The following is a 25,532-nucleotide window of genomic DNA, read 5'->3' as shown; positions in this document are numbered from 1 at the left end:
AATATTTTTAATTCCATTATTGTGGAATAAAGATCTAACCATCTGGGGTGCCAGAATTTTGCTCTCTGAAATGAAGGCCTGCACAGCCACAGCATCTGGGAAAGCTGAACAGCGAAAGATGCCGAGTAACTGTGGTTCAGCGTAGAAATTGTGCTGTACCGTATGTGTTTTTACCAACTACTGCTCACACGTGTGGCCTGTTAAAAAGAATCCCCAAGTACCTGCATTTCAAAGCCAAACCTACTTAATAACATGCTTAAAAACAGAAAAGGTGACAAAAGGGACACAGCGGTGGATTTGTAATGAGATGAGATCGTGGCAGATTGTGTGTCAACTAAATCCTGCAATCGCGACAGGCGGCAAGTGTAGGCGGTTCTGCCAGGGACTCTGCCCGTACCTGAGCAGATGGCAAGAGGTGGGAAGAGTAATGTCAGCTTTTCTGTAGAACCTGACACTCCTTCTCACTCTGTGCCCAGCCCTGCCTGCCATTTCCTGGCACAGTCAGACATTGATAAGGCATTCAGCTGATTGGGCTTTTAGTCCCAAGGGAGTTAGGCGGACAATGAGCCCACTGGCGTCCATGTACAGTATATGCGGCTCAATTTCATGCTGCTCCACAGAGACAATGTGTGTGCAAAAGTCCCTGCGCTGCCCCCACCCTCACTGTCCTATAAAATCAAAGTGTACTGCAGATCTAAAGTTTTAGCCTGAAGAATATTACAGTTTTCAATTCCTTTTTAAATAACGTTAAAGAAGACTTGAGCATGGCTCATTTGAAAACAAAATTGAAGTCAACAAAACATGGGCACGCATACGTTCACTCAGCTGAATTGTGCTTCATGTTATAAAATACAAACACTGAGTTTTTCTCTGCGGGCAAACTGCCCTTGTAATTAATTTTCCGTGAAGGAGGGGCTTTGTCCACGGACCAGCTTTGACTAGGATCTACGGTAGGGACAAAATATCTCAGTGTTCTTGATCAAATGGGAGCATGGAACCCCATGCCTCTGGGGCAGTTGGCTTTTATAATGCAAATCATGACGTGCAAGTGAAAGCTTAACCGTGCATGTGACACGGCGGCTCAGCACTTGGTACTCGGTCCCGTGCTTAATAGTAATGTTTTCTGAGAACACCATGTGATCTCCAAAGGAAGGAGCAGTCAATGCATCGGAGTCCGAAGAGACAGACAGCTGTTACAGAGCTGTCGGGAATATTTCTTTCATCAGATCTCAGAATTTCTTATCTTTCAGAGGGCAATTTGATTAGACCTCTGGGCCATTGAAAACTAGCCTTGCATGATCTTTTATAGCCTAGATAAACCTGCAGTACACATGCTAATGTGACTGCACTATAGTTCAGGCGCTTTCCTTTGCTCTTCAAAAACTTGGTACTTGTCCTTCCTCAGCTGAGCAAGAGGAAAGTGTTCCTTTTTCTTTAGCGTTTCTTACTCGTATTGCAGGTGAACTGATTTGTAATGGTTTGAAAGCAATTTTGATCTCTATTTCAATATGAGACATTTTCCACTGTAAGTCAATAAGGGAATTCATGACTTGGGAATTATTTTACAGCGTTTCAAACACTGATGCGATATATTTTTTTTATTCCATTTGGAAAAATACATTAACATCGCAATTCTAAGAGTTATTTGCTTTCAATAATTTTCTTTTGCCAAACACTATACAGTGTGAACTCCAATATATCGATTACAACAGGATAATTGAAAACCGATTGCAAACATTAGAAGTTCGTTTTACTAATATTACATTCTATGTGCAATCTTCCAGAACATTTTATTGTTTTTTTTAAATCAAGAATACCTTAACTGTGAGAAAAGCCTCAGTACATATTGCATGAAATTCTCCTCAGTGTCTAAAACCTGTGTGCCAGATTTGATCTTTAATGCATGAAAGTGTGCGAGCCATTTTCACATGTCAGCAGCGTCACGCTCTTAGTGAATGATTTCATCAAATTACAGGAGCAAATTAAAGACTGAACTGTATTTGCACAGGCATCCCCAAGGATCCTCAGATGCTGCAACAACAAGGCTAATTTTTATGTGAAACGTGTCGGAAAGTGCCCCACAGGATGATGAAAGACAAGCTGGCGTGGCCAGAAAATGAGCGAAACGGCAAGAGAAGACATCGAGCGGTCATTTCCAATCCACAGAACGCACAGTCTGTGTCCTTTCGGTGACATTACATTTGGCGAGACCCAAAAGAAGCCCAGATCGATGCTTTGCAATCCTCCCTGGGGGAGCGGCTCTTTGGCAGTGCGCACGTTCAACACAGAAACAGTTGCAGGATCTGGAGAAACAGGTGACTGCGGCGCAGCGCGTGGGGGCTCACGACACGACAGCTGACGCGTGCCTCAGTCTGTCGACAGAACCCCAGCCCGAAAGATAACAACAAGCCGAGGCCAAATATGACAAAATGGAAATGCCTGGAAAAGGAAATCTAATAACGTCATATCCAAAATTAGCCCCTGGATGATTTTTCTTGGCTTGTTGGTGAATACATTGAAAGGCTCTGTAAATGTGTAGGAAAATATTGTTATGAATACGCCTCTGCGCATAACAGGGATCTTGGCCAGCCGGGCTGAGGAAGGTCTTCTTTAGCTCAGCGGGTAAGACACCGGTTGAGCGACGCTGGAGACCTGGGTTCATGCCCATGCAGTGAGGGCACAAGCCCGAGAACCTGAATCTATTACAATATATTTATATATATATGATTTTTCTATATGTGCATATATGTATTCATAGGTATCCTGTTCTGTACAGTCTATTTTTACATTCAATACAGTATTAAATGGATCATTTTAAAAGTCTCTTGCTACAGCGACATTTTTTTTTACAACATTCACAGTACAAGCACGGTAGTTAAATTGTGTTTTGCTTAAACAGTTTTGAATTTGCCAGAGTCGTTTTGAAATAGAAAAGAAAAAAAATGGAAAAAATCGTGCCCCGCAATGAAAGGCTTTCAAAGTCATCTGGTTAGATGGTTTGCGTGAGCGATTTTTTTTGTTTTCATTTTTGAGCTGTCACCTCACAAGCAGGAGGAGTGAGTCACAGAGAAACTACCGGCCTTGGGGGCAGCTCAGACTCCTGTTCCCTTGGAGCCAAATTGATTAAAACTCTAAAAATTTGCTCCCGTCCTTAAGTGCTTCAGCTTTGTGGTGCCTGAACCAATTAGGGTACCATTACCACACAGTTTGAGCACCTTTTAATGATTCTAGCACGCCGTTATGGAAATGAGCCCAACAAGTGGGGTCTTGAGATCCTTTTAAAGACAAACACGGCGAGCACCCCCTAACTCTCAGCTGCAAAAACAAATATCGCTGTGGTCTGCGTCCTGCTCCAAACTCAACTGCTGCAGAAACCATGGAATAACGAAGTCTAACGAATATTGCACGGCTAAAATCATGCGAGGACACTTGTTTTTGAGCGAAGACCCTAACAAGACCCTGATTCATCTGGGGGGAAACTGCTGCACAACGTGAAATCAAAAAGGGGACAGGTCACAGATCTCATTCTGCAACATCAATCTGCCATTTGGGTTTGCTTAAAAAAATACTGTAGCTGGCATCAGATAATTCAGCACCATATCAGCATTTTGGGGTCTTTATACATTATGAATCCTACGCTGACACCCTCTAAACATCACATCAACCACAAAGAGTCACAGTGCCACTGTAGTATACTGATTTAGACCCAGGATTGGATCTCATTTCAACCACAAACAGGTGTCAAACTGTCAAAAAAATGGGAGCAAGCTGTTAAAGGTTACCAGGGATTCTTTAAGAAAAGGCTAAATGTGATCCACAAACTGGTAAAGTACACGTAAACAAATGAAAAAGATGGACCAAATCATTCAAACCTACTGGCAGGCACAATCTCAGTAGGCTCATGCTGAATCTTGTTTAAAATATAGACCATGGATCTTGAAAGATATACTTTATGCTGCCTTGAGATATTTCTGATTCTCCCCGTCAAATAGCAGCCCACAAGCAGTTTGAAAGTTCTGTGGTTGATAAAAAAGAAACACTAGACACCACTGCCCCTGCTGCAGTAGATAATCACCCATGTAGATGGCGACCAAGTTATACATTTCTAGATTTCTGTCTTCATCATCTTTTGTTTGAAATAAGGTAGATCACATCCAGATTGAAAACGGCAAATATCAAAACCTTTCAGAATAAAGAGCGCTGACTAAGAGGAAATTTAGATGAAATGGTGTTCATTTGGAACAATATCTGAAAATCAACTGCAGCACTTTAATATCGGTAAAATACAGCTCAAACTGACCATAAGAAGAGTGTTGAGGCGGAAAGAAGAGAAATCAATTGATGATTAGTCAGGGTAGGTGGGATTTTTAATGGTTTAGAATTCATGAATCTTTGCAGGTCTTAGTCATGAGACTCGTGTTCACAAGCCAGCCACAGTTAAAGCTGTGAAAAACATGGAAGGGATATCACCAGAGAAATAGGAGGTGCATGAGAATAAGCCAGTGTTAAATGTTAAGATAAATATTGAATACATATTACATCTGATATGATGATCAATTATATTATATCATTATATCTGAACAAGTAAAGGTTCATTCCATGCTGAAAAGAGAAGGAAGGAAACAACGTTTTGGCTGTGAAGCCTTCTTCAGGTGTGTGACACACTTTTCAGCATGGAATAAACCTTTACTTGTTCCTTTGCAGCCTATGCATGCTGACACAGCTACCTGCTTGAACTATCATTATATTTGTGCATGCACAGATAATATAAAGATTGGGGAGTAGCTAGTTTTGATGTTGCTGTGACAATATGAGCACAAACGTAGATTGTGGTAGATGCATGGTAAAAATCAATTCTAAGATCATTACATGCGTTGTATAGTGCTTTGGGAATATATTATCTTTTTAGAATGATAGGTTGTGTGACACAGAACTGGAAAGCATCCAGTGGGACAGGAAAAATATTTTGTGAAGTAGTTCTTGTTGTCTGTACCTTCATAATTGTATTTGAAAAATGATTAACCAATTCAGCAGTTTTTGTTTGTCTGACCCGTCAAATACCATGCGCTGAGATTTAAAGAAGAATGAAAAAGATATTTGCAACCACCTTAGCTTATGAATGAATGCACAACAACAAATAGAGGCCCTGTTGAGCTGTAATTCTGAAGCTCATACTATAAGCAGAGCATGTGTGTATGTACTGTATGTACCTACTATGTGGTATTGCATTTCAATGAAAATATCTTTTTTTATGTTTGTCGTAAAGGGACAGAACAACAATCAATAAGAAAGATCACTAATTTCTCATCTAAATCAATAGTTTTTTTTCCTGATTTGTTCCACCTTAGTTTAAAGGCAATAAAACCATCCAAACGTACATCTGACCTCAAGACTTTGACCTCCATTTAAATTTTTAAAATAATACATTTTGCAGATGGTCTTTGTTTTCAGAAGCCTGCTTGGTAAAAATATGGATCTATACGTGTTAGTTGACTGATTTTCCTGTGTATGTGCGATTCAGTCCTTTTTAAACAGGAAACTGTGTGGGTTTGTCATTTGCCTGTATGTAATTTTAACATACTGTACACTATATTACCCAACCAGCTGGCAAATGCAACCAGCCATGTGTTCCGTTACTAAGGCAAAATGACAAAAAATAGCTGATAATGTGGAGGCTATACCAAGCCTATTTATGGAAATGAAATTACTGCTTCTAATGCATCATGAGCTATTTTTTTCTCCAGTTCTTAAGTGGGCAAGTTTGCATCTTCCCATCATCCTTAGGCTGTGAAGGGGTTGATTTTAATTAACTGCACTGTGGACTTGGGCAAATTCGAAATTAATTTGTGAAACCTCGAGCTGCATATTACTGGTCAAGGAAATATTCAAAGTGCTTGTAGCAGGATTATTTATCCCTTTTTTTCCATATTTGGTATATTCTTAATGGAAGCTGCATGTCTTGCATAAGACAGATGTTACTTTGAGATGAGATCCTCTAACGTCATTGTTCCCCTAAAAATATTTATGAGATCCTAAAATACAGAATGCTGAATAAAGAAATACAGGCAATCTATTGCCGAATAAAAGGGAAAAGGCTATAGAAGTCAGTCATTTTTGTGTAAATGTAAGGTGAAAATTAAATTAAAGAAAGGCATGCAACCTCTGAGCAAGAGACAGGTCTAACACAGACAATAGGTGGGACAAGGCCTTGGATCAGGTATGGGCCCATTGCCTTGTGTTCATAACCAAGTTGAACGTTCTTATGACTGCTGGGAAGTGGGACAGCAGGCCCAGCCAATGGTCACATGGAAATTAATTGTTCCAAGAAACAGAATCCGAGCGGAACAGACCCATCTGCCTCTCCCCCTCCCTCTCTCACGCGATTTGGCTTGCAGCAGCTCTGGGCTTCAGAAACTTCACTGTCTCTTTCCCTCCTCCCCCTACACTCTGCCTGCCTGCTTTTTTTTCCTGTGGAGAATACTCAAAATAATAACCACAATAGCGGCAGTCATTAAAATGCGAGAGATAAGAAATTCATTAGGACCGGCCTCCGAAAACGACAACCGAGAAGATCAAAACTGTATTGAAAGAGGAGGGACAGAAATGCTCTTGAATGGCAGCTGCAATTATTTCAAGGTTGGACCTCAGGCACCTTCCCTGTGCGACTACGGACTGTGGTTGAACAAGTCGCACACTGCCAATTTGTTGAGCTGCGTGTGAGAGAAGTGTAACTACGAGGAGGGAAACTAGAGAATTCATATAACTAAAGCAAAATATATATTTTGTAACATCTGATCAGATATGAGCTACAGCTCTGTAATTTCTTTTTCTAACCCCAGTCTTGACTCCTTCAGCAGCCCAGGGTATTAACAGAGCAGAAAGCTTATGACAGCACCGTGGGCAGGCTTACTGAGACCTGTCTCCGTCGACTTAGGTGGAATTTTGACTTGAAAGCCATGCATTGAAGACAGATCTCTTTTTAATTTTACACTGAAGGATAGACAGGCAAATCTGGCTACAGAACTAATTGAGCTTTAGCAAAGGGCATTACAGCTGTATTGTATTGTATTATAAGCAAAGATTGCCATCTTTTGTTGTAATACTATATTAATCCATATACGGGAACTAAATATGTTCATCTTTACCAGAACGATGACAGCAGCCTGTCTGCTTTCAAACCATATTCTCTACTTTAGCTGCATGCACTCCCCTTCACTCTTAGCTAAATTACAAACCAGGCTCCATTCGCTTTGTACAGCTCTTATTGCAATTTAAAGGGGAAAAATAAAACAGTTTGAAATGCACCGAAGGGGAATCTGAGAACTTACTTTAACCAGGTTACAACATTTTTTCTATTACTATTTCTATTACTTTAACCAGGCCACAACATGTTTTTGAAAAGGTTTCACCTCCATTCCTTCCCCATTCACTTCATGCAGAGAAAACAAAACGAAGTTGTGACAATGCTGAGCTGGAAGGCTGGGGGGGGGGATTCAAATTAAAAATACAATTCTGAAAAGCATGAATCCCGATAAAGTTCCCTCCAGATGCTGCCTGCCCCCACCATCCATCTTGGTAGATTATTCCCTAGTATTTACATCTTGTAAATCCTTTACAGCCCTGATACAGGGCAGCTGTAATCTCACTGTTATTTCGGAGTGCTTTACTAATTTGTTTTTATTCTGCCAGGGATTGTATCTGCCCCCTAACATCTGTTCCCGGTGATACTGTGAGGCCCAGGCAGCACAGTATTAATACGGAACTGCTGATGAATGCGCCGATACTGTCCTCCTGCCTGCATCCCCAGTGGCCCTGTGTCTAAATAATAACAGACAACATCCACACACTGCTGGCTCTCCCAGAGAGGCGAGGGGAAAAGTTGATTCCACTTAAATCAACACCAGTCAGGGGATCGGGAGGCTAAGAGATAACGCTGAGTAACAATCGTTGCTGTCTGGGCACAGTTCCTCCTAAACTAGATCCGTAAACTTTATTTTTACCTAGGTTTATGCATCTTATTCTGCTTGATTCAAAGATGCAGCCTGAAACAAAGCACACCTTTCCTAGGGTCAGGTCTGGAGGAGCCCCACAAGATGACTTATTGATCCTTTTGCAACATTTTATGAGATGACTCTAAAGCTGGTGTGCCTACAGTCTGTGCCTCTCTAGACAAATGTGAATAATCAGAATTGAGTGTCGAGAGACTCGGGGTGTTTAATGACAAGAACTGAGAGGATGAAAATTATAGCTTGGCATTCGAGACAGTAAAAATAGTATTGTTGTCTGGACCTGAAAATTAAAATTGAAAACAGCCGTGATAAATCCTTTTGTACTTGTACAGTATGTGTAAGGGTAGAGGGGACATACGGGCAAGTGGCTTGACAAGAGGCGAGTCTTAAAAAATGGCAAAACACAGCAGACAAAAAACAAAACATGAAATAGAAATCATCACCATCACTGTAAAATGGATAATAGTTAAACATTAGACATTTTTGCAGTCCCCTATTTTTCTGGAAAGGGGTTCATACCCTAAAAATACTAAACATATCAAGTGCCTATTATCTGTTTATCAAAAAGCGTAAGTATCATTTGTCAGCCTTGATTGTGACCTCCACAGTGGTTTTCATGTCTGTGAAGATGATAATGCAGATTGACACAGCGTCATCTTTGTTAGGCAGGAAGTGTTCACATACTGTTGTCAAACCTGGGGGCATTGGGCGGCCTAGATCCCCAACATAAACCTCCCTGAACACTCCCTGCAGCCCAAAGGCATCTCATTAACACCTGTCTTTGGAGGAGTGGTTATGATATGGCAGATTAGGCCTACCAGAATTGAATGGGCAGTATCAGAATTAGTGTCCACTCTGTGTGTGCAGCTCTTTTCAACCAAGGATCCTGGTGTGTACAGTCTGTTCACCTAAAACCCACACCTGTTTTCATTATACATAGAAGAGGATCTCAGTGACGAAATACAGGATTTCTCATTTTATTGTAAAAACTCAGCATGAGCAGAGCTCTCAGAATCATGATAATATTTTTTGTTACAGAAGGCCTCCATGGTTGTGTGGTACTGTAAGCGTGATGGACATCACATCATCAAGCTGGAGGCCAAACGTTTGCAGTTCACTTGCAATACTTGCAACACAGTCCACACAGATCCCTACCATGTCCACTGCTACTGTGCTGGGTGGCACCGTTTCATCTGGAAATCAGCTTCAACGGGGAAAAAAAAAAATCTGATCCAGCTGCCGAAGGCTTTGTTTCCGTGAAAGCAGAGCTGAACCTGAATATGTTAGGAAAGAGGACCCCCTGGTGGCCACTTAAAGAATTTCCACATTTCAGAGAAAGTGACATGGATGTTTGGAGAATTGCTTCTGGGATTGTTTTCACCTTGTCCAGGAAGCACTAATATTAGTGGAAAAACCGGTGACACTGACAAGCTCGGGGGATTACAGGGCAAATATTAGGCACTATTAATGCATATTTTCCTACAGCAGTGCATTAAACTCAGCCACAACAATGAGTGCTCTCCCTCGAGGGTCATAATTAATAGTTGGATGTGCATGAATTCTCCTTTGTTAGCAACTCTGTAGCTAACCTTGTGTTGTTTAGTTAGAACAGAAGACGTCCTGTCTATTAAACATCTCAGTCTACTTGGTCTGCATTAAGGCAGAGGAAGGAGTGAACTATTATAAGCCTTTACTTTTTTTTTTTTAGCACCTTGAGGTATTTAAAAGACGATAAACAGCCAGCACAGGAAAGGTAAAACTATCACCTTGAAATAAATGTGCAGGTTCAATAATTCACAGCATGCTGGAAGAAAACGCAGTGATGGGCACAAATTGTCTTCAGGCTTTATTTTTAAAAAAGCATCCAGGTTTTGCTGAAGTTTTCTCATTTGAGCTTGCTTAGCACAAGGACACTCACAAAAGTTGCCGATATAATTATTTGTAATCTGCTTTACATGGAAAGCATTCCAATGTGCTAGTCTTTACAACACCAAAAATGATTTCATTACAAGAAATCTCTTGATTAAAAATACATACTTTAATTTTTATCTTAGTATTAAAAACAGCCACAGGCTCAGCCCGGAATGCATTACATGAAATTAAGAGGTGTTGAGAGACCAGTAGGTGCTAATCTGCCCTGTGACTAGGATTCTCCAATATGATGAGTGGTGACATGGTACTTTAAGAAGCGACGCTAATCTGTGGTTCTGACCATGTTGTCATTAAAGATCCCATGTTACTTTTTAGAAAAGTAGGGGCGTTATCCCTAGTGTCATGTCGAAATCACACTCTGGGCTTTAACATGCTGTTTGAAGTTCCTCCTTAATTCAACGGTTCCAGACATTTTCTGCTCATGTTCACCTGATCTGCTGTGAAGTAGCGCTTCTGGTGCAGAATGGCTGCCACGCATCTCCATGGAGGACATTCAGGAAATGGGTCTCTTCCTTGGAGCGAAGTACTTTCGGATCCTTCAGGCTGAAAAGTTACATAACTGCAATGAATCACTGTCTCCACGTGCGAGAAGAATATCAACAGTTGCTGCAGAATTTTGCTGGTTGGTTTGCAGCAGCAGATGGCTGACAGCAGAGCTGCACACTAACATTTATTGTCGATAGCCAAATGTCTCATCATCAGTGCGTTTGAACTAGTAAGCTACAGCTGTTGGTTAAGTGCGACTAGTTACTCATTTTGAGAACATCTGTTGTTGTTTTGTGCTCCATTAAGGTAATCTCAATCAGCACAATAACATATTGCTAGATTGCTGCATTTCACATTTAATATAAGAAAAGAGGATTCCAGGTTTTATTTTCTGGTTGAGCAAGAGCTATGGTGCTTCACAAGCACTGATTTTGGGGGAAAAAAAATCAGGGCAGAAGTACTCCATTAACAGAAAGGGCATCCAGTCCCAGAGAAGTTAGTTAAGCTCTGGAGCTTCCTTTGTGCTTCTGCCTCACTGCCAGAGGCACATAACTCAAGAGAGAGACTTAATCCCAATGTTGCCCTGCCTGATACTCAGAGTGTCACAGTTACTTCCTACTGTGTGCAGGGCCCAAATTCCACAAGGCGCCATTAATCGGAGCCAAGCAGTTTCTTTTACATTTCACCCATCCAAAAGCAACAAAGCTTTGAGAAGTGACCTAAATTTTACATGTTGCAGCACGCAGCTCCCCTGACCTGCACCGGCAGGATGAGAGAGCACTCAGATATCCGAGAGGTAATTAAAGTAAAGCAATACTGCAAGTGACAGATGATTTAAAGGTTAAAGCTTTCTTCTCTTCTCTTTCCTCCAAGGTGAAGAGTGAAGGAAACTGGTTGATTTTCCATTCTCATGGTGTGGCTGTTTGTAAGGAGATTTTTTTTTGTCTGATATCCCTTTCCTTGGGGTTGATAAGAGCTAAATAATTGAGTGCATTGGATGGAGACATTATTAAAATAGACAGAAAGTCAATAATCAAGCAGACGTCAGGTGGAGAAAAGTGCATGTAGTGTGTTTGGGAGGTGAGGAGCGTTGAGAAAATCGCCTTCAATTGAGGTACAATAGACACTTCTGTATTTTAGCCTTGCAAGGGCTGGATCCATTAGTTACCTAGAACTCAAGTTTCTTTTGGTAACTTGGCATTCAAAATTACATATGAAATCTAAATTTTAGTCTAAGTGATCAATGTAAAGGAAACAAATACTCCACAGAGCTTTTTAAACATTGACAGTGCCTTAATGGGAGAAGATAAAAGTATAAATGCAATTCAAGTAAAAGAGATTTCCAATATTTCTTGAAAAGAAAATACATTTTAGGCCCTTGTTTCTCACCAGTTTGCTTTGGGTGAACAACTGCCAAGCATGCAGCACATAGACACCTACTGTACATAACAGGACTTAAACTGGAATTAATAATCTGCTGCAATGTATCACCACTAGCCTGTGTCAACACCAAGGCCCTGGTGGAACTGCAGATCCTTCTGCTGCAGAAGGTCTGAAGGAAACCTTGCGAGATTAAAGTGACAGCTGTGTAGGTTTGATGGCCTCCTATGATCTCTGCTGCTTAAAGTAACATGCAAGCTAATTGCAACAATTGCAAGCTAATGGCATAAGATATTTTGAGAGGAAAATAAGCAGCATCAACAGATTGAAGAGAGTAAAATTTCTCAAGCTTGACTTAACACCACAGTTGCACAGACATATAGGAGTTTCAGGATTAAACACTCAAACTGGGCTCCCAGCTCCTCGAGGCCAATACTCCAACAGTACAAATTGTAGGCCTCCTTAAATCATCGGCAGCTTTAGATCTGTACAGGACAGTTAAGCAAATTTAATTCACTTCCGGAGGCCTTGCGCTGTTGGGGACCTAAGGTAGCCTACAAAACTCACTGCTGTGACTGATGGGTAGTCCATGCTATAGCCACTGCTGTTGTACCACAAGTGAGGTACAACACCCCAGTTGCTCCAGTCCAACCACCTGTATGAAGGCAGTGGAAGGGGGTCGTGTGGTTCTATTCACTTAACATTACCATAAACCGGAAAAAACTCTAGCCTGATGAATCGTTGTGGCTCCAATACCGAAATTACCCACCTACCCTACACAAGCTGCTGCAATGTTGAACAGGTGTGAACAGCCAGTGCCTGAGTATTTCACCTGCCTTGAACTTATTATGACACCAGCATAGCCCAGCACTGCTACAAAATTTAGCTATAGTCTTTCCTAAAGAGCGAGTCACAGACTGTTCGGAAAACCCACCCTTGCTCTCAAATGTTTCGTCCTTGCTCGAACGAGGAGACTGAGTGGGTGAGGTATGAGAAACTAAAACAAAAAGCAGGATGACACAATGGGTCACCAGCACATTAGCAGGAATGTCACTTCAGCACCAGAACAACTGGGAATTAACACCGGTAACCATGGAGACCAAATGGTAATTGCCAGGTACTTCTTCCATCAAAAGAGAAAACAGCAGAGCAATCAAAAATAATTACCCATAGGCCTTCATTTCTGAAACCGACACCATCCTACTGCATACATCACAGTGATCATCATTTCTAGCGCAGAGCATCCTGCTCGACGTCTTCAAATTGTTGCTATGCTAGATACAGGGAAACATAAGAAAGAATTGTGATGTAAATATTGCCACAAAAACCTCAAAATCACAATCAATAAATGTATGTACTATGACCACACGTGAAGGTGGACAGAAATTATATATGAAAAGGCCCTTGTATGTACGCATGACCTTTGATAATAGTCGCCATGCCCGCATTTACACTCTGGGTTTTGTATACAGGAGTATGACACTAGCTCTCTTAACTGCTGGTGTTAAGTTTTGACATTTCAGTGATATTAAATTCATTTATGCCTCACCACTATTACAAAATAACTGCTTATGTCATTTGTTCCACTGCTTTGTTAGGGATATAAAAGAAAAAATAAATAAAACTTTTATGAAATGACAGGGCTATTTTCAAATAGAAACTGTATGTACGAAAGGGTTAAGAATGAGAAGACTGGTTACTAATACCTAAAATCTCCTTACAAATGGGTTAGAAACAACCACCCACTGTCCTTTTTTAATTAGCATTGCACAGCACAAGCACAGATTAATCTGCCATTAATTTTTCAATGAATAAGCAAACAGAGTGCACTTAATGCTCACAGCTATCATCTGCAACTGACAAGGTTCCTAATCAGGAAAGAGGCTGACACCTTCTTCTCAGCTTTCATTTCAGAGTTTGGAGGACATTAAAAGTCAAACTGGCAAGACTACAGTGATCAGTAAAGACATACAGCAGCTCTCCCAGTTGCAGTGGGATTTTTAATAGTTTTGTGGGTTTTTTTTTTTTTTAAATAGGAATAGTGCCATGGGCTTGCCATCTCTAAAACTCTGATAGGTCTGGGTGACTTTGACCCCATAAGGTTTTCATTAAACTGTCAGCTAAAGAGCTCTTTGTGTTGCCAACAATGACACAAGGACAAGGTCACCTGCCTTCAAGCTTCCCTGTCATCCTGCTTTTCCCTTACATGCAGCTAATTCTAAGTGCTGGTCGTTTTGCCTAATAGTGTCATCGTGCTTTAGAAGCTGTCAAAAATTAAGTTTCCCCTAGATACTCTCACTAACACTTGCTAGCTACTCCATAGCTGTGACCCTGAGATAAGATCTCTTCGAATGAGATAAGAGGAAGAAATAAAAGCAACTGAATTCTCACTAGAATTTGTTAAGCGCTAGCTATGAGCCAGGACAGTACCTCATTGATCTTGACCTCAACAACCCAGCAAATATCCAATACGGTCTTAAGGTACCCCCAGTGCCAAACAGTAAATCAAAATATTGTTAAGTCTCCATGTAATATCCCAGATTGCCAGTCGACGGCTCTGAGATGCTCAGTTTGGAATGATTCACAGATATGCAAATGAATGTTGTATAATTGAAACGGAACTGGGATTATTGTGCATCACTTTGAATCTGAACAGCGAAGAAGCTGTCAGAGGGAGAAAGTGAAAAAAATGTGATTGGCAAGACTTTGTACAGGATTGTTTACAGAGAAACTCTCATATCCATTGGTAAATTATGGAAAACTGTCCTTCAGAATGCATGAACACGCACAGACAAAAGTGATATAATATGCAAATAAATGGGGTGTAACCTGAGTTTGTGTGTGTGTGTGCATGGTAGTGGGGGGACAGATGGGGGGGGAGGACATCCCAGCTGTCACAAGCACTGAGCAGAATGGGTGCTGGGAGTGGCCTGGCCCAGAAGCTACCATCGGATAAACGTATTTTAAAATTTATAGGACGAAGTAGTTTAAGACAAAAGTAATTACCCGTTTATGACTTGATTAAAAGCGAGAGGCTATAGAATACTTCCTGCCAGCTTGGCACCCCTCCAACCAGCAGGTTTGCAGATTCATGTTTTTCAGATAGATGTTCTCTGCCTGGTGAAACTGTTCAGCTCCTGTGCCTCCGCTTGAAAGCCCAAGCATCAAGCAGCAAGGTCCTCGCTAGGTCACGTTTCTGATGGACGGATGGTATGCAGAATACACAGCTGGCGAGTATTCACTCTGTATCCCCTCTTTTTGCACGTCCCCGACGAAGAGTGAGCAGTGAGCACTATAGAGACTGGGAGGACATGTTGGCGCCTCATGATCAGATGACGGATGGAACACCAAGTCCTGCATTTAGTTGCCAACAGGAGCATGGTGCTGCATCTCTTGATCAACCCAAAATAATGAGGAGAGAAATGGGGAGCAGGAGAAGAGTGTGGTTGCATGCCAAAATAGTTATCAGGGGAGCATAGCATGTACTTTAGAGTCGTTCACTCCTAATATCGTACTCCTTTGCCATAGAGAGTTGATTTGCAGTGTATAATTAATCACGATACTGGAAGTTATTGCATCTTTTCGCCTTGAGATGTCACATTTTGTGCATGAAGAAAAATCACAAGAAGCTGACAGGGGCACAGAGAATAATAAACTCTGGCAAAATGGTGATACTTTAAAAAATGTTGATGTTGAAATCCGACTGAAAGTTATGGGAAGGCTAAATCATTTGTGATATGCTCAATGCCCATACCTCTCATCTTGAGCCTTCTTACATACCTGGGTTCATATGAAACGGACACTTTAGAAACTTAAATGTTATTACTCGTATTGAATACATACTTATTTTATGAGCTGTGTGATATTTGGTAGCACCTGGACCTGAGCAGAACAAGAAACTGTAGCCTTTATCTTAACTTATTAATATAGCCTAATATTTAATGATGTTTCTCATGTTTTCTAGAGTCTGAGCCCCACAGACTGATGAAACCTCTATTAGTCCTCTAACGAATAACATACAAATGATTTAACGCGTGACTACCTCAGCAAAACCTCTGACCAGGTTAAAAGTTCCTATTGGAAACTAAAGGTTCTTGTAATTTACCTGCATGTTCCTATTTTGCACTTCCCCCAGAAACTAGCAATATGAGAAGAACTGACTTCCTAGGTGAAGTCAGTACCCATGACTTTAAACTGGACAATGCTGCCCATAGCTACACAGCTGATTGCTCTCTGGCTCTCTGCAAAGGCAGGTAAGGTTTTCAGCTCAACTCAACTTTCAACTAAAGGGATATTCTCTACTCTATTTTTAGAAGTCTAGTCCTCAAGGCCAATAATTAAGCAAATAATCATGTTGACAACAGCTGCAAGAATAGAACTTACATACACGGCCAAAGACTTTGTTCTGCTTGTTTTATATTTGGGCTATTTGGTATATCTAATTGCTCTTCAGATTCCAAACCCTCTCCAAGAAAAGAGAGGAGGGAAGAAAGTTGTGACCAGAGCATAAATCCTATTATAGTAGCAGCAGCATTTTGTCTGTTTGGTAGCTAGGAATGTTTTGATCTGAGGACTGTCTTCAGCTGTTAATAACATAAGAAATGTCCTAAATGAGAGAATATCCTTTGTCCCTCCTAGCCTGATTGGATATTAATATCTAAATGTTGAAAGGACCTCATCCAGCCTTTTACTGAAAGAAAGAGATGTTTCTTCTTACCCCTTACCTGTTCTGTTTTAGATCCTTTAACAAGTTCTCAATCTGGCAACATGCATTATTGTGAATATCTGCCTTTTGTAAGGACATTTATCAAAAGCCATCAGAATATCTACATGCACTACCCCCATCCTGTTTGTATCCGTGCTGCTTGCTTACTCTAACACTTTCAAGCTAAACATGCCTTTTACATAGAATTAACTTCATAGATCCTATTATGATAGACTTGATTCTCCACATTAGGTTATGGAAATGATAGTTAAGACATTCTTGTAATCAAAATAATTATAGACTATAATTACATGGCTTGGTTTGACTGTTTTTTTATGGACAGGCATTAAATTACCCATTTTCTAGCCAATGGGCATTACCCATGTACTGACTAGAGGAAGACTTCCAATCTTTCAAGGCGTCTCTGTTCCTTCAGTTAAGGCCCTGGAGATGATCTTAAGTCATTTCAATACCCTTAACACTTTGGCCTGAGACTTGTTGCATGGTCCTTTCTTGAAGGAAGCATCCCTTTACTATATCAGCCTTTTTCTTTGTTATTTAAAACCTTACCATTATTATTACGTATATCTGAAACATTTTATGTAGCCTTTTAACTGTTCTTTTGCTGCTATAATGTAAAAAACTCATGTGCTGTACCTCAATCTCCATTTTGAAGGAGGAACTGGATTTTGTTGCAATTTCCATTGATGTTGTTTGGCTGTTGGGAATCTTCTAGAATGCTCCACCCACTGAACAAGCTGAATATCACAGTGTTATTGGATATTTTCAAGGTAGAAGTTATATAGGGTGTTTATACGGATTAAGAAATGCACTGTGTGTGATCCAACACTGCTTCAGGATCTATTTTTATTTGAAACAAGAGACAGCTCACTTGATTTTCCACAGCTGTGAACATGCAATTAGCCAATTTGCCCACAATTGACACTTTATCAGTACTACCAGAAGCAGAGCCTCTGTATTAACAATCAATAAACTATGCAAATTGTACAGAAAAGATCCTAAAGCACAAAAAATGCAAACAGTACAGATTTTGTTTAATGTTCAAATTCTATGGTGAATTAATAACAATAATTGTTTTGCTATATGACAAAATGTAATACTGCATATTTTTCTTTCTCTTATCCTGCAGTTTCTCCCACTTAGTTTTAGAAAAACCCAAGGAAACCACTTCAACCTCTTTGGGTTCTGTTTGTGTCAGCAGATCTTTGTTAACACCATTCTGTCTTTCAGCAGGTGCTAGTTTTCCCCCTGAATCCCTTCCATCCTCTCAAGAACTGAGATTCAACCCTGAAAAGCTGTTTGTGTTGGTTGGTAAAAATGTCAAGATGAGCTGTTGGCTGCAATCTAGCCTAAACTACGTTTGGTACCACTTGGCGCGATCTTCAGACACATACAAAACAGTCAGTTTGGGAGCGACCCTAGTTGTGAACTCTGCCAAGCTAGAAGATTCTGGAGACTACATATGCATAGCCTTCAATCCCAATGGAAATCAATCCAACTTGACCACTAATGTAGATCTCCAGGGTATGTACTGTACTGTTTCCTCAGCATTTTTAGTATCAGTCTTAGATGTCGACAATAACAATAGCTGTTAACGAGACTCTCAAGTGTCAAATTAATAACATACCAAAATACCTGTATTAAGAATAGCCATTAAGAGCTTTTCTTCCAGAACAATACATTGGCTTTTCTTCCTCTAGAAATATTTTTGTTGTGAAGTGAATATTTTTTCAAAGATTTGCTTTTACTGAATTTACTCACTGAAGTGATGCACATTCTTGTCTGGTACACCTTTAATTTATGCTAAAAATGTGTTCATGGCACTTCACCAATGTTTATTAAGCTTTCTAATTTGCTCTCCCTTCGTTTTTTGTTACGATTGTCTTAACACACACCTTTATCTAGGAAGACATACTGTATCTTATTTATGAAGTCTCCAGGGTGGCACAGTGGTTTGTATTGCTGCTTCGCAGCTTCAGAGTCCTGGGTTCAATTCCTGGGGTGCTCTCTGTGTGGAGTTTGTATAATCTCAATGTGTTTGTGTGGGTTACCTACAGGTGCTCTGGTTTCCTCCCACAGTCCAAAGACACACTGATGTTAGTTGGATTCCGGAAAAATTGGCCATGACCAGTGTGTGTTTGTGTTTGCGTCTGCGTGTGCCGTGTGATAAACTGTCATCCTGTCCAGGGTGTATCTTGTCTTGTGCCCCTTGCTTGTTGGAAAAGTCACTGCCATGACCCTGTATTGGATAAACCAGTAAGGAAATGGATGCATGGATGAAGTTCCCATTAGGAAAGGAATGACCATGTAACTAACAGAAATTAAGACAATGGCAAATCCCGTTACAGGCTGGAAGTTCAATACTTCAAGCGCTGTGCTAGAGAAAATTAAATCATAAGAACTTAAAATCACAATACCACATAAAATAATAACAGATCAGATCTCTCAAATACTAAGTATGCTTAAAAAGCCTCTTTCAACTACACAGCTTCATATACAGACAGTGGAATTAACTTCTATTAGAAAGTAGAACAAATTGTAGTAAGGTCTGGTTTAAAGATATACTGTTCACTGCTGTGGAATAACCAATCACAAACTGCAGTATTCTCAACTGGGTCACTTCAGCTTATTCCATGGTGTAACACAATAATGAATTAAATAATATGAATGTTGTGACCCAGTCCTACTTTTAATGGATTAAGAATCTGTGGGAAAAATTAAAAACGAACTGTACGTGGACAGGGTACAGTATATGAAGGGATCAATATTGATAAAGAGACATCTGCTGAACAGTAGTCATATTGTTGTGGTGAAAGACAAAAGGTCAGTGCTTCTTTGCTCTTTGCTGTGCATGTTTTTCTTAATTGATTTGTGAGGAAATATTCTGAAAAGGCAGTCTCAGCAATTTGTGTATCAGTTTCTCACCAAGCCTATCCTTCCTCTTTCAGCAACAGAATTTGGAGTAGCAAATTGTTTAAGTTCCTATTTTTAGGCATGCTTTATTGCCTCCAAAGATGCAATAATCATGATTAAACAGCTTAGCCATAAGGATAAAGCTGTCAGAACCTCACACATAAAATGTGTCCAAGAGCTTCTGCTTTTGGTGATGGTGGTAGGGTTGGTGAGGGGTAACTTGAGCAAAGTGTCATATTTATAGTATACCCCATGTGAGAGCAGGTGATTAAAAGGAACTGGGATATTTTGAACCCTAACAAATTTTTAATACAAGTTCAGGAGCCCATTTCTACACTCAGTCACTTTTAGCATGATGTAAATCTGGAACAATCTATCCAGCCATGTTGCTGAATCCAATGAGATCCTATGACCAATTACCTACTAATATAGAACATATAGCCTCCTCATGTTTGTAACCTTATGTTCTCTGCTATATACAGTATACAGAATATCATTTTGTGAACGTCCTCTTGCGCATCTCTTTTGCACCCCTCCCACCACCCCATCTACACCCTTGTAGCAGCTCCCTGGCTCATTCCCTATGAAAGAGAGGAAGAGAGCAGTCAGGCTGCCATTGCCTCAGCTACCCAAGTTACACCAAATAATCTCTAATACATTTTGTCCCTATATGGCACTTATTAGAGTTGGACTCAACTAATGAAAAATAAATTATGAAGCCAGTTGAAAAAATATTTTTCAGAGACCTATAGCAAAAACAGTTATTTCATGTTTCAGTTATGCACAGTAGGTGCCTGATTAAAAATAACCTAAGGAAATTATTTTCTCTGTTATTTTGCACACATTGTTTTTTACTGTGGCTTCCTTTAGAAATGTTTATATCCCTTTTCCAGCTGTGCCATCAACAGTTGCCGCACTGACTGTTCATGCACCCCTGTGAAAGTTCTTAATGAATTACTGCACAGTGCTTATTATAGATTTATACAGTTAACAATTTTATCCAAGATGGCTTAACTTGTCATAAAGTGAATATCAAGCAATAAAGATGCAACTAATGTTACAATGACTTAAAAGATTGCGACACACACCAAGAATGTATTCAATACTTGTTACTTTTTCTTCATTGCTTGTCATGTGACTAAGCCGCAAGGGTTTAGCCACAGAGGTCTAATGGAGTCTGTTTGAATATAGACTGAGTGGTTACAGAATGGTGCCTCTGTCTTTGAAACCCTAACTTCCTTCTGCCTTGGTGACACCACTTTTTCACACACAGACTGTACTTTCCCGTTTTCTCTCTCAGTCTTAGAAAAGATCTCTTTCCTCTCTGTGGTGGCCCACCCCAGCGACCTTTTTGTGTTTGAAGGCTACACCATCACTCTGACATGCCAGGCCACCACATGGCCGCCCATCATCACCTGGAGCTGGTACAAAAGGACTGAGGAAGGGCCTAGCATGGTGGGCTTTGGGAAGGAACTGAGCCTCTACAGAGTGGAGCAGAGTGGTGTGTACTACTGCCGTGCCAACAGTACAGTGCTGACAATCATTCAAGACGAATACAGTGGCAATAAAACAATACACATCATCCCTAAACCAGGTACTGTAAACAATACCTTCTGTGTTTAAGTTCTGAACTTTAAATTTAATCTTTTAAGTGTCAAAGCAGTTAGTGTAAGAAATAAGTCTGGGTGGGCTTTTAGCCTTGTCCTCTTGCAGTGCAAAGGAATAAATATAGGAACTTTAGGGAAGCCCATTGCACAAACCCGGAGTTTAGAATTTAGTCAGGACACCCGGATACTGTTCTCTCAGGGCCACAATTTCCAAACCAATGTCCTATTACAGTTACCTGGGACACTTTTTTTTTACTTTACCTTCATTACTATTTTCCCTTTATTTAGTTTTGGAAAGAATTCCAAAGAGTCAGGTCTGTACTGTTCATAGCATTCCACATGTTTGCCTAGGGGCTGACCTACGCTCATGGAGTTCTCTCGAATTCCCTGGTTCTTCCAACAGCGGAGATGATACTGGCTTTAGCGGCAGTCATTCTGGTGCTGCTGTCCTTGCTGTTCTTTGTACCAGTGGTTTTCTGGCTGTGGAGGCAGCAGAGGCAAGCAACAGTGAACACACCAGCCAGCAATGTGAAACAAAAAGGTGAACGTTGTTGCTATTTCCATGCCCTACTTTACTCTTTTATCCTTCTGTTAAATTACCAATTATTCCTCTTTATACCTGGTGTGTTAAACTCAGTTTCTGGAGGGAAAAGTGTCAGATTTTTACTCCAAACTTGGTAATCAATTAAAGATTTAACCTGAATATTTTCTTAGCCTTAACTAGAAGATTTCTTAAGGTCTTTCACGGATGATGACATAAAACATTCACTATCTTAAAGGCACAGTTACCCATAAAACACCTCTGATTCTGATTATTGCAGTTGTGCAGTTAAATAAGTAAACCAACTATGTAACAGCTTGTGTGGAACAAAAAACAGGAGAAAATTGACCCCCCCAGACTCCCTGCTTTACACCCTCTCAGTCTGTTCTTCAGATAACCTCACTCTTGTAATCCTGGTACCAGAATGGGTGGAACATGTCACACATTTCCCCAACATGTATGTTCTGGACTCACTGCACTTTAGAGGAGAGTAGGTATCAATTGGACTAGGGCTGGAGTTCGAACTGACCGCACTGAAAACTCACAGGTCCCTGACAATTGTTCAGCTTTCAAATCAGTTACTTCTTTGAATTTATTCCACTGAAATTTTCATTCTTCATGTTCATTTCATTAATTTTATTCAAAGAGGCTACCTTTGAATGAATCCTTTCTTTCGAGTCATAAGAACTTAAGACAGGTTACGAATAAGACTACTCCATTCAGCACATCTACCTCACTGATATGCCCAAACCAATTCTTAAAAAAAGGGTATCGACTTTGACAACATGGCTTGTTTAAGAGGTGCACTGTCCTTTGTGTTAAAAAGTGCCTCCTGTTTACAGTTTTAAATGCCCTTTAAATTTAAGTTAATTCTGCAGAAGTCCACTGAGTTGAATTTGACAATGCCTTTTAGGAATTATAATGCTTAAATCAAGTCTCCCTGTACTCATCGCCATTCAAAAATACAAAACTATATAATATTAAGATTTTTTAGTCAGTCATAATATGAAACGTATCACGTTATGTTTCCATATCCTACTAGTTTCAGTTAAGAATGCATATCTTAAAAACACTTCAGTTAAGGTTTTGTCAAATGTTGTACACTGAGATAGCTCTTCATCTTAAAAAAAAGAGGACATGTTTCATAGCCCAGGCAAAAAAACTAAAACAAGATGTGTGGTTTTGCCATCATTTAAATCAATGCATTTGTATAAATAAGCATTGACAGATGTGTCTTAAATGAATTCACTAGAAATTTGAACAAACACAGGGAAAAACTACTGATCAATAAAACTGAAAGAAGTGTCAGATAAATACATTTTAGCAAACAACTTTAACTAATAGGCTGGTGGATAACATTGGTGCTTATTGGCTCCATTGCGTCTAAGACTGTAAGTGCAAAGCCATTTATGGTAATCTGGACTTTTGTCAAATTCCCATATATGGTAATGTTCATTTCATAAGCATTATTAATCCTCTGCACTTCACTGTAAGAGGAGGTTGTATCAGTCCCAGTTTTCTTCTTCAACATCTTCTCGATACATTGGGGGAAAGTGGTTATTATTTCTTGAAGCAGTGGCAGTTTTTCTACTCTTGCAACAGAAGAAGAGTATAAATAGGAGGCTTTCTGCTTGTAGTAATCCAAAAATAGGATTAACTCTTGATATGTCATTAATGAATTGTTGGGGTTATTGTAATAAATTGTTAGTATTGCTTTTTGTGGAATTCTTCTTAGTTGGGTAAACATAACATGTGGGAATTCTCTTCAGATTCTATTAGATGCAGGTGCAGTGTGTTACTGATTTTATTCATTCTTTATGCATATCTTTTTAAATGTATTCAGGTATCAAGATGCCTTTTCCTGAGCCAGCAAAAGCTCCAAAGTGGTAAGTATTTACTTTGTAAGTATTTACTTAATATTTCTACCTTCTTTCTTTTTTATATTGTACTTGATAGTGTCACGAACACGGACTGAAATCCGTGTCAGATCTTGTAGAAGACCCTATGCGATGCGGTAAGAGCTGGAGAAAACAGGAGGCATGGTAAAAGGGAACACACAGGGGTTTAATAGTGCACAAAATAATAGTGACAATCCGTGAGACAGTGTACGGGGAAAACGGCATCCAAATCCAAACGGGTCCAAGGGCAGGTCAAAGCACAATCCGAGAGTCCATCAACAAGGAATCCATCCTGGGATGCAACAAAGTTAAAATCCCCGGGAGGAGGAAGCACACGGACAAAGAAAACATGGAGGTCCAAGGGTGACGGGGCGAGATCCTCCAGACCCCGGGCTCAGGACGCGGGAGATGTCAGGGATGAGGCCTATGCCCTCAGGAGACGGACGTAGGGTTTCCTGGTGCTGGGCGGGCCTCGTGACATCTTACCCTATTGATGAGCCCCGAGGACTGGAGGAACTGGTCTTTAAATAATAACACTAAAAGGGTACACCTGGGGAGCTTAATCACAAGGACAATAATGGGAGCAGTGGAGTGCCCTCTAGGGAGGGATGTCGGGCGTGACAGATAGACTATTGGTAAGAAACAAGTAGTAGGTTTATTCCATACTGAAAGGAGAAGAAAGAAAACAACATTTCGGCCGTGGAGCGTTCTTCAGGTGTGTGGACATTGTGTTTTCTTTCTTTCTTCTCTTTTCAGCATGGAATGAACCTATTACTTGTTCCTTTGCAGCCTATGCATGCTGACATAGCTGCCCACGTGAACTATTAGTAAGAAATGCTTTCAAAGGAAGCTATCTGATCTATATGGAATTTGAAGGTCTGTTCAATGCTCTCTTTGATTTTAAAATACCCCACCTGTACTACATTTTATCTGCAGGAAAAAATATATATACAGTATATAGATGTGTTTCTGTAAGTCAGGTTTTTTTATATTGTCACATTCTTCAGTGTGCTTCTAAAGCAGGGCAAGCCTAAATTATTTTCCTTCCAATCCACTCAAATGCTCTGGACACCTCCTCAATTCTCAAATCAAGGATTATCTGGATCAATATAGCAATAAAATGTTGGTTGAATCAAAGCACTGCATTGAACATTCCACCCCTGAAGCCAAGGTCCAGCTGAGTCTTCATCTCTCCTTCAGTAAAAAACAGCTGGACACACCCATTGACGTGATCTACATGAACTACAAAGCATCTGGAGAAGTTCTATCATGACCTGACATCCGACAGAACATGGGAGGAAAACAAAACAGTTAGGACACCTTTATGTGAAGAAGACCAGAAAACACTACTAAACTCACAATCTATGCAGCACCTGTTGTATTAATTGAAATGTAGTTTTTTAACTCTGCATTAAAGCTTACTCTGGTGCACTTGTTTGAAATTACCACAAAATCAACTTTCACAGACATAATAATTTCGTAGACTGTGACAATTTATCATATCATATCCATATCAGATAAGGCCTTTTCTTTTCCTGCATTTGAAACGTCTACACTACGATTTACACAGGAATGCAAAAGTTATTAGCTTAGGATCTGTCTCTTCAGTAGTTCCAATCAGGGTCTGTATACCAAGCTATTCTATTGTTTTAGTTTCATCTCTTGCTGCATATGTTTAAAGAAGCAAATCAACATGTTAAGCAAAATACTCACAAGGTACATTTTCCATGCACAAATCACTCATTCAGAAAGACACAACAGCAAGTTTTGGAGTGCTGGCTCTTTTATTTTTGTCTCTTGGGCCAAATTAAGTGATCACACTTCCTTCTTAACTTCTCCAATTTGCACAATCATGCTTCCTCAAAACTCTCTTCATTCCTGCCAGCTGGCTGTACACTGTAACAGATGTGTAGGTATGCAGTAAACATATTTTTCAGGACAAATATCACAGTAAAGGTCATTTAAAGGGCAATATGGTTGTTTGGTATTTGATTTAGAGTTATTTACAGAGTTACAGAAGAGTTATTATGCTAAAGGATT

At 40.1% G+C, this 25,532-nt stretch overlaps 1 protein-coding gene across 5 annotated transcripts; it reads left to right on the top strand.

Moving 5' to 3' along the window:
- Positions 1-15,989: 15,989 nt before the first annotated feature.
- On the top strand, positions 15,990-25,464 carry LOC148820567 (MAM domain-containing glycosylphosphatidylinositol anchor protein 2-like). 5 transcript variants are annotated; one of them, XM_088932192.1, is made up of 6 exons: positions 15,990-16,060; positions 17,767-18,057; positions 20,747-21,040; positions 21,457-21,594; positions 23,438-23,480; positions 24,693-25,464. In XM_088932192.1, the coding sequence occupies exons 1-6, from the start codon at positions 15,991-15,993 to the stop codon at positions 24,763-24,765; spliced, it is 909 nt and encodes a 302-aa protein (XP_088788318.1). In that variant the 5' UTR covers position 15,990; the 3' UTR covers positions 24,766-25,464. The 5 variants fall into 5 exon arrangements, with proteins under 5 accessions (XP_088788318.1, XP_088788321.1, XP_088788320.1 ...); XM_088932195.1 differs by having other exon boundaries at positions 21,405-21,594; XM_088932194.1 differs by having other exon boundaries at positions 17,764-18,057; positions 21,405-21,594.
- Positions 25,465-25,532: the final 68 nt, after the last annotated feature.

This window comes from Atractosteus spatula, chromosome 14 (assembly GCF_055471065.1).
Source record: "Atractosteus spatula isolate fAtrSpa1 chromosome 14, fAtrSpa1.hap1, whole genome shotgun sequence".
Taxonomy (NCBI): Eukaryota; Metazoa; Chordata; class Actinopteri; order Semionotiformes; family Lepisosteidae; genus Atractosteus; species Atractosteus spatula.
This window is presented reverse-complemented; position numbering and strand designations above follow the sequence as displayed.

What these genes read in the sequence shown, in the direction of transcription:
- LOC148820567 (XM_088932192.1), top strand. Translation starts at nt 15,991, where the DNA reads ATGACTTTAAACTGGACAATGCTGCCCATAGCTACACAGCTGATTGCT. An exon ending in ACACATCATCCCTAAACCAG is followed by an intron (nt 21,041 to 21,456) that starts GTACTGTAAACA and finishes TTCTTCCAACAG; the next exon opens with CGGAGATGATACTGGCTTTA. An exon ending in CAGCAATGTGAAACAAAAAG is followed by an intron (nt 21,595 to 23,437) that starts GTGAACGTTGTT and finishes AAATGTATTCAG; the next exon opens with GTATCAAGATGCCTTTTCCT.